The sequence below is a fragment of the Sitophilus oryzae genome, unplaced genomic scaffold, assembly GCF_002938485.1.
Source record: "Sitophilus oryzae breed Bouriz unplaced genomic scaffold, Soryzae_2.0 scaffold_1274_pilon_pilon, whole genome shotgun sequence".
Classification (NCBI taxonomy): Eukaryota; Metazoa; Arthropoda; class Insecta; order Coleoptera; family Curculionidae; genus Sitophilus; species Sitophilus oryzae.
Genome location: NW_022145920.1, coordinates 2944141 through 2959444, shown reverse-complemented (window position 1 = coordinate 2959444; position 15304 = coordinate 2944141). Strand labels below are relative to the sequence as shown.

Sequence of the window (15304 nt, the reverse complement as noted above, 5' to 3'; positions counted from 1 at the left end):
CATATGACATCGAAGAGAGCTTTAAGATGACCAATAAGTTCTTTACTTGCACACTTATAGATTTCCGCCGGAATCGCGTCACAGCCCGCTGATTTGTTGTTTTTAAGCTGTTTTATGGAGGCCTTTATTTCCTGCTCTGTTATTGGGATATCTAATACATCGAGGCTGTTATACTGAGGTATTGTGTTTAGCGCTTCCATATTGGGGTTATTTTCTTGGTTAAGGATATGGCTGTAATGCTCTTTCCAGCGGTTTCTGATTTGCTCTTCCTCTTTTAGAAGTTCGCCATTTTGTGCCATGATTGGGCAGCTTGCCTTCTTGGTTGGGCCGTACACTTCTTTTACAGCCTCGAAGAATTTACGGTAATCGTGATGCGTGGCGTACTCTTGAATCTGATTAGCTTTCTGTGACCACCAGTTATCTTTTAGTTGACGTAGTTTTCTCCGAAGCGTGTTGTTGGCTGCTTTAAAGTTGTCTACCAGCCTTGGGTTGTGTGGATTTGCAGTAACTGCTTGATGTGCTCTATACTTTTTTTCCAACAAAGCCTGCATATTAGGTTGATTTTCGTTAAACCAGTCTGGTTGTTTCTTTTTGTTGGATTTTCCCAGAACAGCTTCGCTGGTTTTATGAATCGCATCCCTTAATTGTGTCCAGCCTTGTTCGGCTTCCAATATTGAGATTGAAGTTATCGGTGGAAGTGATTCTTTGGTGGCTTCCCGGAGGGCGTCGGCGGTATTGTTGTTCTCTAGACCCCGTACGTTCAATCTGGTCATGTTGTTTTGCTTTTTACAGTGTGGATGTTTGGGTTTTAACTTGTGAGAGCCCCCCCGTTTTAGAGAGAGGTCACTGACGTCGAGTTGCCTTGGTTCGGTTCCTCGGGCGCCATCCCAATGTTTAAAGTGTTTGAGAGAACACTAGTGTCTATACGGGTAGCCTTTATACAGTGGAGATACCAGGGAGTGATGAGATGAAAAGAAAATAAAACACACAATCAACTATAACGTAACACTAGGCTTTTATTTAACTAATGAATTATGTACAAAAATAATACAGGAAGGTTCATGTCCTCGAATCGTAACAACAGTGAAATAAAATGTATATTTAAAGACCCGTAAAGTAAAGTTTACAATAATAAAAATAAAGTAAATATCTAGCACCTCGCAGCACAAAATTTACACTAACAACCGTGTACCTCTAGAGTTTTGATCGACTATTCCCGATATGCAACTCTCTGACTGGTTCTATCCCGTGAATTAAAAACGCGTTCCCGCAATGACGTTCTATAAAATAAAGCGACGCGAGTTCCTAATCGACGTCGAATCTAGTGGCGTCCTAATGAACACGGACACGTAAGTACCGGAGCGACATACTCTACTATGACGCGATTCTCTAAACGGCGGCGACGTCGTTTCAGGCGTCCCGATGGTCGCAGCTAAACATTTCTTGGAACGGCGTCCGTTTTGACAACGTAACACGAACCTCGGATCGGCGTCGACGTTAAAAGCGTCCCGTGATATACAAACGCGAGTCCTGGATCGATCGCAAAATTAACAGCGTCCCGAGGGATATACAAACGCGAGTCCTGGATCGATCGCAAAAATAATCGGCGTCCTGTGGGATAATCACACACGCGAGCCCTGGATAGATCGCGAAATTAACAGCGTCCCGAGGGATATACAAACGCGAGTCCTGGATCGATCGCAAAAATAATCGGCGTCCTGTGGGATAATCACACACGCGAGCCCTGGCTAGATCGCGAAATTAACAGCGTCCCGAGGGATATACAAACGCGAGTCCTGGATCGATCGCAAAAATAATCGGCGTCATGGGGGATAATCACACACGCGAGCCCCGGATAGATCGCGAAATTAACAGCGTCCTGTGGGATATACACACACGCGAGCCCTGGATCATGAAATTAGCGACGTCTCGGCGAGTTGTACGTCGTTTCGAGAAACGCAGGCCGCACACACACCGCCCGGTCAGGACAACCTCGGGATTTCGGCGAGATCCCGTTCAGCGTCACTGATGCAGGGTGTCGTCCGGACGACACACCCAAAAAAATACGCGGGCTACAGAACCCGCTTCGGGATTTGGGCGAGGTCCTGTGTTAGCTCCGTGAACATTCGCGACCCGTGCGTTTACTGAACTGCCCGGACTGTCCCTTAGAAAGATGAATTAATTATTAGCCCGTAATTAGCTTTCCCCCGAGAGGTACACTGAGCCGGAGCAGATGTCAGACAACCTTTTCAGGACATCATTCCTGGCGACCTACCCGTAGCACAGCGTAGTCCCTTTTTGCCTGCTCGGCAATCCTGGCAATTTTAATATGAAAGAAGAAAACTACGAACTCTCGTCTCATCAACCGAAGGACACGTCAGACCGGAGCAGATGTCAGACAACCTTTTCAGGACATCATTCCTGGCGACCTGCCCGTAGCACAACGTAGTCCCTCTTTGCCTGGTCGGCAACGGTTGTTCTCCCGCGCTTTTAATATCCTAACAATCCCGTCAACTAACTCCCTTATCCCTATAACGCAACCAGGTAGTCGAGTAAACGCTTAATAACAATAAAATAATACGACCTACCCTCGATCACTTTGGCGGTGGGTGCTTACCTTATACAGTACGGCGGCAGGCGGCTGGCAGCAGGACACTTGGCAGGGCACTCCAGACTCGAACCTCACTGGTTCATGTGCGACCACTAACTAACTCCGTAGTGCTAGTGCGGCCGAGGTACTCGACTACGCTCCCCTCCACTCAACCTGCACTGGTAGGGAGAGCGGCGCAAACGTCTCGGTTTCTCGCACCGAACCACGGCGACCAAAACCGATCAAAACTCTCTTACAAAATGGCAATTAAATATTTAACTTATTTAATTCAACAATAGAAACACTAATGAAGTTCATTACAATAATGAGTTAACAATAAAATACACTGCCTGTCATTATTACAAGAGAATCAAGTCTCTATTATTCTAGTATAATATTAATATAATATACAGGGTGGCCCAGAAATTTTATGAACTTCATTACAAACTGGATTTTCATTTTTGAAATAAAAAGTCGGTGGTCAGTGCCGCATTCGGCATCTATTCTGGCTTTTGTGAGTCTAACATCTTTTAGATGCGTCCTTCGAACGATTACGTGGTCCAATTGATGCCAGTGGCCTGATCTGGGATGTTTCCAGGTACCTTTAAAGTTGTCCTTCAACATGAACCACGTATTGGTGATGCAAAGATTATACTCTGTGCATGTTGTTAATAAGCGTTCACTATTGCTATTTACGTTTCCCATACCATGTTTTCCCAATACGTGAGGCCATATTTCCTGTTGTTTACCGACACGGGCGTTAAAGTCACCTAGCAAGATAATTCGTTCGTTCTTCGGAATTCGTTGGAGAGCATTTTGTAGAGTTTGGTAAAATATATCCTTATCCTCAATTTTAGCGTCTAGGGTGGGAGACGTCTAGCGTCCGTGAAACATTGATGTTTTTTGTTTCTCCGATTATACGCTCGAGTAGGCACCCCCTCCCGGAGATCCGATTGAGGGGGTATTTTACCTCCGGATGATGATTTTGTCCCACTCGAATGTTCCATCATTGATGTGTGTAAGCTGCGTGAAAAGGTTTAACTGTGACGGTTACGCTGCCGCACAGTTTTGGCTGCAACTGTAGCACGGGATGGCTATGGCACAGTGAGGACCGCGACGATAGTTCCCTTGTGCTACGTTCTCGGCCGGCTAGGAGCAGTTCACTACTCCTCTTCCCACAAAGATGGTGGATCCGAGGGATATATATATATATATATATATATATATATATATATATATATATATATATATATATATATATATATATATATATATATATATATATATATAGGTTATACCGCCTATACTCGGACGTCAGAGCCTCGTTTGTGTAAACAGGGTGCACCACGTGAAGGTGAGGTTGACTTTTGGGTAAGCTAGGCTAGATGTATCGCTTCAATACCCCTTGCACCCCATCGATCATACAGTATTGCTAATACTACCATAATAGTTTACCATAATAAACATTACCATAATTTCTAGTATATTTCTGCAGATTTATTATAATAGATAGGATAAACCATATTATATTATTATCTAGGATTAATATTCTGCCTTACTTTTCTATTTTGTTCCAATAATTCAGATATTTTTGTTTATTCTACTGAAGGGTAGCACCACCTAGTACATTAAAACTTGATAAGTTCATCTTAAAATAGCAGACAACAAATGTTACTGTCAAGTTAAAGTATCTTCTCGTTGGACAGACTTTATTACTCTTTGATGCGATTTTCTCTGATACGTACCTATGGATCATGCCAAATAAACTTTTAGTCACGTGATTAAAGTTGACCGGCACAGCGTTGCCGTCTTTTGCATATTTTTTTTAATCAAAATATTTTAGGAAACAAAAATTAATTAATTAATTATTAAATTGTTAGGATTGCTTGCTCACGAATCCTGATTCCCATTACAGCCAATATTTTTATAACTTTGAAGGTTATGCCTACCCTGTGAGGTGTGCATAAATGTTGAAGCACACTATTATTCCCCCTAATTATTCCCATTACAGCCACTTTTTTCATAACTTAGAAGGAATGATTAACGTTTGCGTTGTGCCTAAAGGTTGAAGCACACTTATCTTTTTCATTAATTATGATTCTTATTACAGGAAGTTTTTTCTTAACTTAGAAGGTTATGATTAACATTTGGGTTGCGCTTAAAGCTTGAAGTGCCTTGATCTTTCCCATTAATCATGATTCCCCTTATATCTATTTTTTTATCATAACTTAGAAGTTTATTATTAGCATTTGCGTTCTGCTGAAAAGTTGAAGCACACTTACATATCTTTCTTATTAATCATGATTTTCATTACGTCTAATTTTTTTATATCTAAAAAGGTTACGAACAGCATTTGCGTTGTCCTTAAAGGTTGAGGCATACTTATCTTTCTTAATAATCATCAATCCCATTACAGTCAGTTTTTTATAAGTTACAAGGTTATGATTAACATTTGCGCTGTACTTAAAAGTTGAATCCGAGTGAAACCCCCACTGTTGGAATTACATGTACATATTCTTGGCAGTCGTTGGCATCAGTGACTATAATTATATAGCAGACATAGGCAGTCTTCTTACATTTTTACCCAAGTGAGACACCCCTCGGTTGAATCACACACGTCTTTCTTATTAATCATGATTTTCATTACAGTCAATTTTTTTATAATTTAGAAGGTTATGATTAACATTTGCGTTGTGCTTAAAGGTTGAAGTACACTTATCTTTCTTATTATTAATCATGATTCTCATTACAGCCAATCCAATTTTTTCATAACTTACATGGTTATGATTAAATTTGCGTTATATATAAGTACTTCTTTCTCATTATTAATCATGATTCTCATTACAGCCAATCCAATTTTTTATAACTTAGAGTTTATGATTGACATTCCCGTTATATAACTCTCTGACTGATTCTATCCCGTGAATTAAAAACGCGCTCCCGCAATGACGTTCTATTAAATAAAACGACGCGAGTTCCTAATCGACGTCGAATCTAGTGGCGTCTAATGACGTAAGTACCGGAGTGACACACTCCACTATGACGCGACTTTCTAAACGGCGGCGACGTCGTTACAGGCGTCCCCGATGGTCACAGCTAAATATTTCTCGGAACGGCGTCCGTTTTGACAACGAAACACGGACCTCGGATCGGCGTCGAAGTTAAAAGCGTCCCGGAATACACGAACGCGAGTCCTGGATCGATCGCGAAATTAACAGCGTCCTGTGGGACACCAACGTGAGCTCTGGATCGATCGCGAAGTTAACCGCGTCCCGTGGGATACACAAACGCGAGTCCTGGATCGATCGCGAAGTTAACAGCGTCCTGTGGGATACGCAAACGCGAGTCCTGGATCGATCGCGAATTTATCAGCGTCCTGTGGGATACGCAAACGTGAGCCCTGGATCGATCGCGAAGTTAACATTCCCGTGGGATACTTAAATGTTGAGTCCATTTTAGATCGCATTAATTAACAGGATTCTCATTACAAACGCAATCCTGTTTTTTTATAACTTACAAGTTTAACAGCGTCCCGAGGGATACACAAACGTTGATTAAAGGATCGGCGTACACTTATCTTTCTTATTATTAATCATGATGCTCATTACAGCCAATCCAATTTTTCATAACTTACATGGTTATGATTAGGGTGCCGTCCGGACGACACACCTAGAAAATACGGGAGCTACAAAACCAGCCTCGAGATTTGGCGAAGTCCTGTTTTAGCTCCGTGAACATTCGCGACCCGTGCGTTTACTGAACTACCCTGACTGTCTCATTATTAATCATGAATTAATTATTAGCCCGTAATTAGCTTTAACTTAGAGTTTATGACACTGGCGTTATACTTAAAGGTTGACACATTTTAAAAGACATTAATAATCCTGGCGACTCATTACAGCCAATCGTAGTTTTTTTATAACTTACTCGGTTATGATTAACATTTGCGTTGTGCTTAATGTTGAAAACACGATCTTTCGTATTATTAATCAAGATTCTCGTTACAGCCGGAGCAGATTTCAGATAACTTTGGTTATGATTAAATTCCTGGCTATATATAAGCACTTCGTTCTCCCTATTAATCATGATTCTCATTACAGCCAATCCCGCGCTTTTTCATATCTTACAAGTTTATCAACTAACATCCCGTTATACTTATAACGCATGAAGGTAGTTTAGAAGACATTAATAATCAGGATTCTCATTACAGCCAATCCTCGATCACTTTGGCGTTTCGCGTGCGAGCACAAACTGTCTTTCTGGAGCTGCTTCAGCCAAGGTACTCGACTGGCGCTCCTCCACTCGGCCTGCACCAGCAGAGACTTTAATAACGGTTCGGATTCTCATTACAGCCAATCCACCGCGACCAAAACCGTTTATGATTAACTCTTGCGTTGTGGCAATTAAATACTCACTTATCTTTCTTATTATTAATCACTAATTCTCATTACAGCCAATCCAATCTTTTCATAACTTACATGGTTATGATTAAATTTGCGAGAATATATAAGTACTTCTTTCTCATATTAATCATGATTCATTACAGCCAATCCAATTTTTTTCATAACTTACAAGTTTATGATTAACATTTGCGTTATACTTAAAGGTTGAATCCGAGGGGGTACATTTTAGACGACATTACATATTCTTGGCATTCGTCATCACAGCCTATCCAATTTTTTAGCAACATACAAGTCTTATGATTAACCCAAGCGTTATACCCCTCGGTTGAAGTACATTTTAGAAGACATTAATAATCAGGATTCTCATTACAGCCAATCCAGTTTTTTTATAACTTACAAGTTTATGATTAACATTTGCGTTGTGATTAAAGGTTGAAGTACACTTATCTTTCTTATTATTAATCATGATGCTCATTACAGCCAATCCAATTTTTTCATAACTTACATGGTTATGATTAAATTTGCGTTATATATAAGTACTTCTTTCTCATTATTAATCATGATTCTCATTACAGCCAATCCAATTTTTTTATAACTTACAAGTTTATGATTAACATTTGCGTTATACTTAAAGGTTGAAGTACATTTTAGAAGACTTTAATAATCAGGATTCTCATTACAGCCAATCCAATTTTTTTCATAACTTACAAGTTTATGATTAACATTTGCGTTATACTTAAAGGTTGAAGTACATTTTAAAAGACATTAATAATCATGATTCTCATTACAGCCAATCCAATCTTTTCATAACTTACATGGTTATGATTAAATTTGCGTTATATATAAGTACTTCTTTCTCATTATTAATCATGATTCTCATTACAGCCAATCCAATTTTTTTCATAACTTACAAGTTTATGATTAACATTTGCGTTATACTTAAAGGTTGAAGTACATTTTAGAAGACATTAATAATCAGGATTCTCATTACAGCCAATCCAATTTTTTTCATAACTTACAAGTTTATGATTAACATTTGCGTTATACTTAAAGGTTGAAGTACATTTTAGAAGACATTAATAATCAGGATTCTCATTACAGCCAATCCAGTTTTTTTATAACTTACAAGTTTATGATTAACATTTGCGTTGTGCTTAAAGGTTGAAGTACACTTATCTTTCTTATTATTAATCATGATTCTCATTACAGCCAATCCAATCTTTTCATAACTTACATGGTTATGATTAAATTTGCGTTATATATAAGTACTTCTTTCTCATTATTAATCATGATTCTCATTACAGCCAATCCAATTTTTTTCATAACTTACAAGTTTATGATTAACATTTGCGTTATACTTAAAGGTTGAAGTACATTTTAGAAGACTTTAATAATCAGGATTCTCATTACAGCCAATCCAATTTTTTTCATAACTTACAAGTTTATGATTAACATTTGCGTTGTGCTTAAAGTTTGAAGTACACTTACTTTTCTTATTAATCATGATTCTCATTACAGCCAATCCAATTTTTTCATAACTTAGAAGGTTATGCTTAACATTTGCGTTGTGCTTAAAAGTTGGAGTACACTTATTTTTCTTAATCATGATTTCCATTTACATCTAATATTTTCATATCTTAGAAGGTTATGATTGACATTCGCGTTATTCCTCAAGATTGAAGCACATTTATCTTTCTTATTAATCATGATTCTTATTACAGCCAATCCAATTTTTTCATAACTTAGAGGGTTATGATTAACATTTGCGTTGGCCTAAAGGTTGAGCACACTTATCTTTCTTATTAATCATGATTTTCATTACAGTCAATACAATTTTTTTCCTAACTTAGAGGTTATGATTAACATTTGCGTTGTGCTTAAAGGTTGAAGTACACTTATTTTTCTTAATAATCATGATTTCCATTACATCTATTTTTTTTATTGAATAAAAATATTTTTTTCATATTTTTGAAGGTCATGATTAACATTTGCGTTGTGCTTAAAGTTTGAAGTGCACTTATTTTTCCCATTAATCATGATTTCCATTACAGCTATTTTGTTAATCTAAAATTCTAAATATGTATTAAGTTCTTTTTCGCTTTATTTTAGATGATGTGATATGAAAATGTATAGGTTCTCATTAAATAAGAAGAAGGGGAATGATATTTTTACGTATCAAATCTAGTCAGCAAACTAATACTTTATATTAACAAAAATCATTCAATCTTATAACATTAAAAAATGTTTTTAGACTTAAGTTCCTGGTAGTTTGGGTTTAATCTTTCTAAAATTATTCAATAAAGTTTCTCCATCGAGAATATACATGACAGTGACAGTTGTCTGTCATTTTAATTCACCGATAAATTATATTTTCTGTCATTCGTTAGATGTCCTCCGTAGAAATCTTACCTAGCTTGTTGGGCAGACTTTAATGCAATCCGTTTTATAGTCCAGTATACTATAGTCTTTTGAAGGAGAGAAACTTTTCAGATCCATGACAGTGACATTTATCTGTTGTCTGGTATTTTAATTTATAGATATTCATATTGTATTTTCTGTCATAATTTATATTATGATCGAAAAAAACGCGTCAACGATGGCTATGAAATGAATATCGCTGTTATTTTATATGGGAAATGTTTTTGACGCCATTTTTTTATCATACGGTACTTCCTGGCTACAGACTACTTGCTCATATTTATTTGGTAATAATTACAGACATTGGTAATCCCTATCTAGGGGGGAGGTCTCGCGGAGATTACTTTAATTAAAGTACACAATAAGAACATACCCACTTATGCCAAAAACAATTTTATAATGTTAATATTTTATTTTATATATTTTTCAGATTTAAGTTAGTTGATGCTTTAGTCATCTATGGCGATTATGAGATACAGTTTAATATACTGGAAACATTGTTTCGTATCTTCGGACCATTAGTAGAACAAAGCCCAATATCATTTTCTTTGCTTCCTGAAAATGACGACTTGGACCAATCTTTGAAAACTGGTAAATTTCTTTATTCTAGATCGGTTATCAACCGTTACCGGTTGTTTACGATATCCTCCGATGGTGGCAGCATTGGCGCGGCGGAGAATGCACCAAACCTATACCAGATGTAACAAGTTCTTTAAACTAAACTTAGTTTATTTTAGTATGCTTTTAAATTTTGAAGCAAAACTTTTATATTTGATTTATTTTTAGTTATAACATCATCTGAATTTGGCAAAAACGCTCGTTCCTGGTTAAACGAATTTAACAAGAACTCATCTCTAATTAAATCGATTGCATGTAAGTCAATCTATGTAGGAGAGTATTTGTGTTCTCCGCCTAAGGTAAGCAGTTTATTATTTTTTTAATACGTGTAGGGCTGCCCAGGGGCGGATACCGGGATTTATTTTAGGGGGGGCCCAACTAAAAAGGAATAATAAATTATATAAGATTCTTGCCTTGAACTGCTGATTTAAAAATTTAATTCTACACTGTGTTCGCCAGAATGTGGATTAACATGCTCTCACTACCGCTTTCGGAGCCCTACTCCATCATCATGTGAGCTTGGGTCGATTCCACAAAATGACAAACACAGCGCAGAGTACCTAATTCCGACTTGTCCGGAAAGTAGCGGTAATATATTAACGTCCGCACGGCGAGATAGCGGCCTGCGTGCAATGGTAGTACTTTCATACCACCGAGGCGCAACTATCGATAGTAAAAAGGCTTTTTTCAGGTGGTACGGTAGAAACCGGTAATGAGAGCAGGCTGATTCACATTATGATGAACACAGTGTGGAATTAAATTTCTATATCAGCAGTTCAAGCCAAGAATCTTATATAATTTATTATATACCTATACTGCAAGAAATTTGTTTTCCATTTAATATTTCTAAACGAAGCATGCATTTTTCTGCCTTGTGAGTTTTTTTAGGATAATTAGGGTACGCACTGACATGTAATTTTTAGTCATAATTTGCATTATGATAGCGTAGGCGATGGCTGTGAAATTAAGATCGCTGTTATTTTATATGTAAATTTATACGTGTCGTCGGGCACGTGGGAAATTAGCAATAAAACGGTAATTCACCAAAATAAACGAATATATTACAACGAGATGCGCTACGCATCAGAGTTGACTTACAAATAACAATCTTAAACCCCACTCGGTGACCCTCTCCTGAGTCAGCGGTGATAAGACACATTGAATCAACATGTTGAAACACCGGTCGCAACCGCGCCTCGGCCAGCACGGCCATCCTGTACAACTTTCGTCCTCGAAAGCTAGTTTTTTAAAGTTTTTTAAAGTAACTACAAAACAAAAAAAATAATGATTTAGGCCAACCGAGAGGCCAACTATTATTGACAAAGTATGACGATCAAAACTGTGACGAAGATGACTATCACTGTTTTGCCTGAGAGGGCGACCAAAAATTGTGCCTATGATGGCGACCACTGTTTTGCCTGAGATGGCGACCAAAATTGTGCCTAAGATGGCGATCACTGTATTGCCTGAGATGGCGACCAAAAATTGTGCCTAAGATGGCGATCACTGTTTTGCCTGAGATGGCGACCAAAAATTGTGCCTAAAATGGCGATCACGGTTTTGCTTGAGATGGCGACCAAAATTGTGCCTAAGATGCCGATCACTGATGTTTTCCCTCATATGGCGACCATAATTATGATATAGCAAAATCAGTGGGTTATTTGAGGGTCTTGTTTGTGTAAACAGGGTGTACCACGTGAAGGTGAGGTTGACTTTTGGGTAAGCTAGGCTATATATATCGCTTCAATACCCCTTGTACCCCAAACATTGCAACAATTATTATGCTTAGGGTGGCGATCATTATTAGCAAAATTGTGACGATAATGCCTGAGAAGGCAATCAATATGCTTCAGATCAGTATACCTTAGTACATATCCATTTTGTGGGGAAATTCTTCTGATGCTCAAAGAATATTAATATTAACAAAAAATATATCTACGAATTAGTTTTAATCTCAATCCACATAAAAGTTGCCGGAAAATTTTGAGAACCTATAAATCTTAACACTATCTTTGATGTAGTCATGTTTGTCTTTGATAACTGGAATGTCTTTAAAACAAAATGTATAGAAATATTGAGATGATATTGTGATGCTCTTTGTTTAAAAAGTACTTAAGCATACTGACATTCTTGATATTTTTAATTCAAAACAAAATTTGATTCTGTAAACATAGAGTGATTGGAGTGTTAAAGCCTGAAATTGTTGTGGTTACAGCAGTCAAATTTCAAACATTCTATGAAAGGGTATATATAGGGGTAAGCAATGAAATTGATGTCTAACTGCTATTCATAGGTAATAAACATAAATTACTATTTCTTTATGTGATACTTTAGTGTTGAACACCACAGAATAAAATTATAAAAACATTTGTGATTATTTTTTAATAAATAAAATGGTGTAATGACTTGAAAGGAGAATCAATTTATTTCTATGTAAAAGAGACAGATACTTCTATCTAAATTCTTTTTTTAAATTTCTATCTATCTAAAATTCATATATTCTAAACCTCAGCAAACTCATCATCTGTAAATTACTCCACTCAGCTACGCTACGGAAAGAGAATATGATCTTTCAAGGGTTCTAGAATCTTGATAATATCTTCCAATTTATTTATCACTTTATAATTCATGAAGTACTTTAAATATGTCTTCCATGTCACTAAGATCACAGATTAGGTATACTATATGTATACAGATACAAATCTTATCCCTAATTCGTGGTACGAAAATTGTTTTTTATGACGATGTGCAAACGAGTAAAATTTCCTGTGCGCAAAAATAAACTCGCGTAAAATAACAATAAACAGCGTAATAGAGAGATATCGCTAAACCGAATAGCGTACATGGACGTTAATAAGGCCAGGTGTTATTTCCTTTACGTGAGGTGGTATTAACTCTCTTCATTTATAGTTATCGGATCGGAAAGAATTCTATTCGCATCGCGTCCGCTATTTAAACTTAACCTAACTTTGAATTTAAAACTTTGAAATTGTTTTGTTTACTAGGTATTTTAAAGCTAAAGGGCTAAAAGTGCTTATTTCCAGTGCTTCATTGTTCAACGTCTGCCAGTGGGTTTAGGGCAACAAGCAACAAATTTTCTTAGAAGGGCTAAGTCGTCGCATCTGCTGTAAACCTAAGTCTCTTTATAGGTTCTTTAATATTGGAAGAGGTGGAATCCATATTTTGGGCCATATTTATTTAATTAAAGCTAATCCCAGCTACTTAAATATCAAATTACCTAATAAAACTAAAGTAATAATTCAAAACAATTCAAACATAACCTAAAATAAAAGATCTCGCCGCTCGCCGGCCGGCCCGTAACCACCGTCATTACGGTGTTAATGATGATTCACGGTACACCGGACCGTACCCGAGCCGGGCACGTTCCGTGAAGTAGACACCGAGCCACGTCCGGGCCTTCAATATATGCAACACCGAGTGGACAACGGGGATCATGTCCGTACCGAGAAAACAGTCGCTATAGGCCCGTAGACAAACGAAGTATTTAGCCACGGCGGCTCATTTATGTTTGCCGCAACGGGGCCGGAACGTAGCGGATCCGAGGAAAAATGTACACCGACATTTCTTGGACGGGGCACGGACGCGTTCCGGCGAAGCTCGGACCGTGCTCGGCTTAGCATGAATGTATAAGTATAAATAACATTTGACAATGTTTGGCCGTGCCTTCACCGTCGCACGGCTCCGGCCCGTCACGGTGTACCGTGAATCATCCTTTACGGCCGGCCCCGGTTGTCAAATGTACGCGCACATGCCCATTTAAGCAATTTTTAAAGGTTATTTAGAAATAGCGCTTGGTCTAATTGATCCGCAAATTACGTCAGCCGGTAACGTTATTAGCGGGTGTTGCGTTAAAAATTGACTCGCGCATATCGTAACCATGATAAGGTACGCGTAAATACTGCATGACGCTATTCGGTTTTCCGATATCTCTCTAATAACTGTGCCGATCAGGCGCTGTGCACAATTTTAGAGGCCATAAGTGGGCGTGCTATGTGCGCAAACTAGTAACCTAACTAGTGCCCGATTCCGAAAATTGGAACCACGAAAAACTATAAAGAAAAAACATAGTTTATAATCTATATGATCTGTGCTAAGATGGTGCCTGGAAGAGAGCTATCAATATGCCTGCAGAGGGCGGTCAATATGCCTGCGGAGGGCGATCAGTATGCCTGGAAGAGAGTGATCAATATGCTATTTACCTTAACTTTTGGATTACTTAACTTTTGGATCTTTATATCCTCTAAACAGACAATTCCTTTTCAAGAAAGTTTCATTAAAAACAGACCAACCGTTCATTTGGTCTACTGGAGCCCTCAGTATCGGTTTTCAAATGTCACTTTCCTATGGTCTCGTCTTGTTTCAATGAAAATGTGCTCACTTTAAAATAGAAGTACTGCTGACGTGTACAGTGTTATATGGTGTTTTGTACTATTGAAACTTCGATGTAGAGTTTTCTTCTAAAAATACCACTCACAACATGATTTTTGGCGATTGCGATTTATAACTGAGTATCTGAACTTGAGACAAACAAAACTTCACAAAACACCAACACTACATGTTCTCAACCACTAGAAGTGTCTAGCCCCAGCAGGCAACTATTAAGCTTGACCAATCAGGTTGGTTAGCGTGGTTATTTGGAGGGTGTTAATTCATTTGTGTTTGGTCAAAAACTCTAACGTGATTGGTCGGGCGTAATAGTTGCCGCTGGGGCTAGACACAAGTTCAATCACTTCTGATGTCGTCGGGCACGTGGGGAATTAGCAATAAAACGGTAATTCACCAAAATAAAGGAATATATTACAACGAGATGCGCTACGCATCAGAGTTGACAATGCAATTGCCTTACAAATAATAAGCAACCGCGCCTCGGCTAGCATATGGGAAATGTTTTTGACGCCGTTTTTTTATCATACGGTACTTCCTGGCTACAGACTACTCACTCATATTTATTTGGTAACAATTACTGACATTGGTAACCCCTCTATCTAGGGGGTCTCGCGGAGATTACTTTAATTAAAGTATACAGTAAGAACATACCCACTTATGCCAAAAACAATTTTATAATGTTAATATTTTATTGTATATATTTTTCAGATTTAAGTTAGTTGATGCTTTAGTCATCTATGGCGATTATGAGATACAGTTTAATATACTAGAAACATTGTTTCGTATCTTCTTTTACATGTAATTTTTAGTCGGCCGATTATTTGTAACCAGTATATCCTTTTTTCTTTTTTGCGCTCACATGCAATCA

The 15304-nt window shown here is 37.9% G+C and overlaps 1 protein-coding gene across 8 annotated transcripts in view; it reads left to right on the top strand.

Moving 5' to 3' along the window:
* Nucleotides 1-15304, top strand: part of LOC115874362 (DNA repair protein RAD50-like) — an 81323-nt gene that overhangs the window by 10567 nt on the left and 55452 nt on the right. For 7 of the 8 annotated variants that reach the window (XM_030889500.1, XM_030889498.1, XM_030889501.1 and 4 more), the window contains exons 3-4: nucleotides 9842-10002; nucleotides 10198-10328. In XM_030889500.1, coding sequence (XP_030745360.1) covers nucleotides 9842-10002; nucleotides 10198-10328 — 292 coding nt within the window. Of the gene's footprint in view, nucleotides 1-9841; nucleotides 10003-10197; nucleotides 10329-15304 lie in introns of those variants that run through there. The other variant, XM_030889502.1, reaches the window with a different exon arrangement.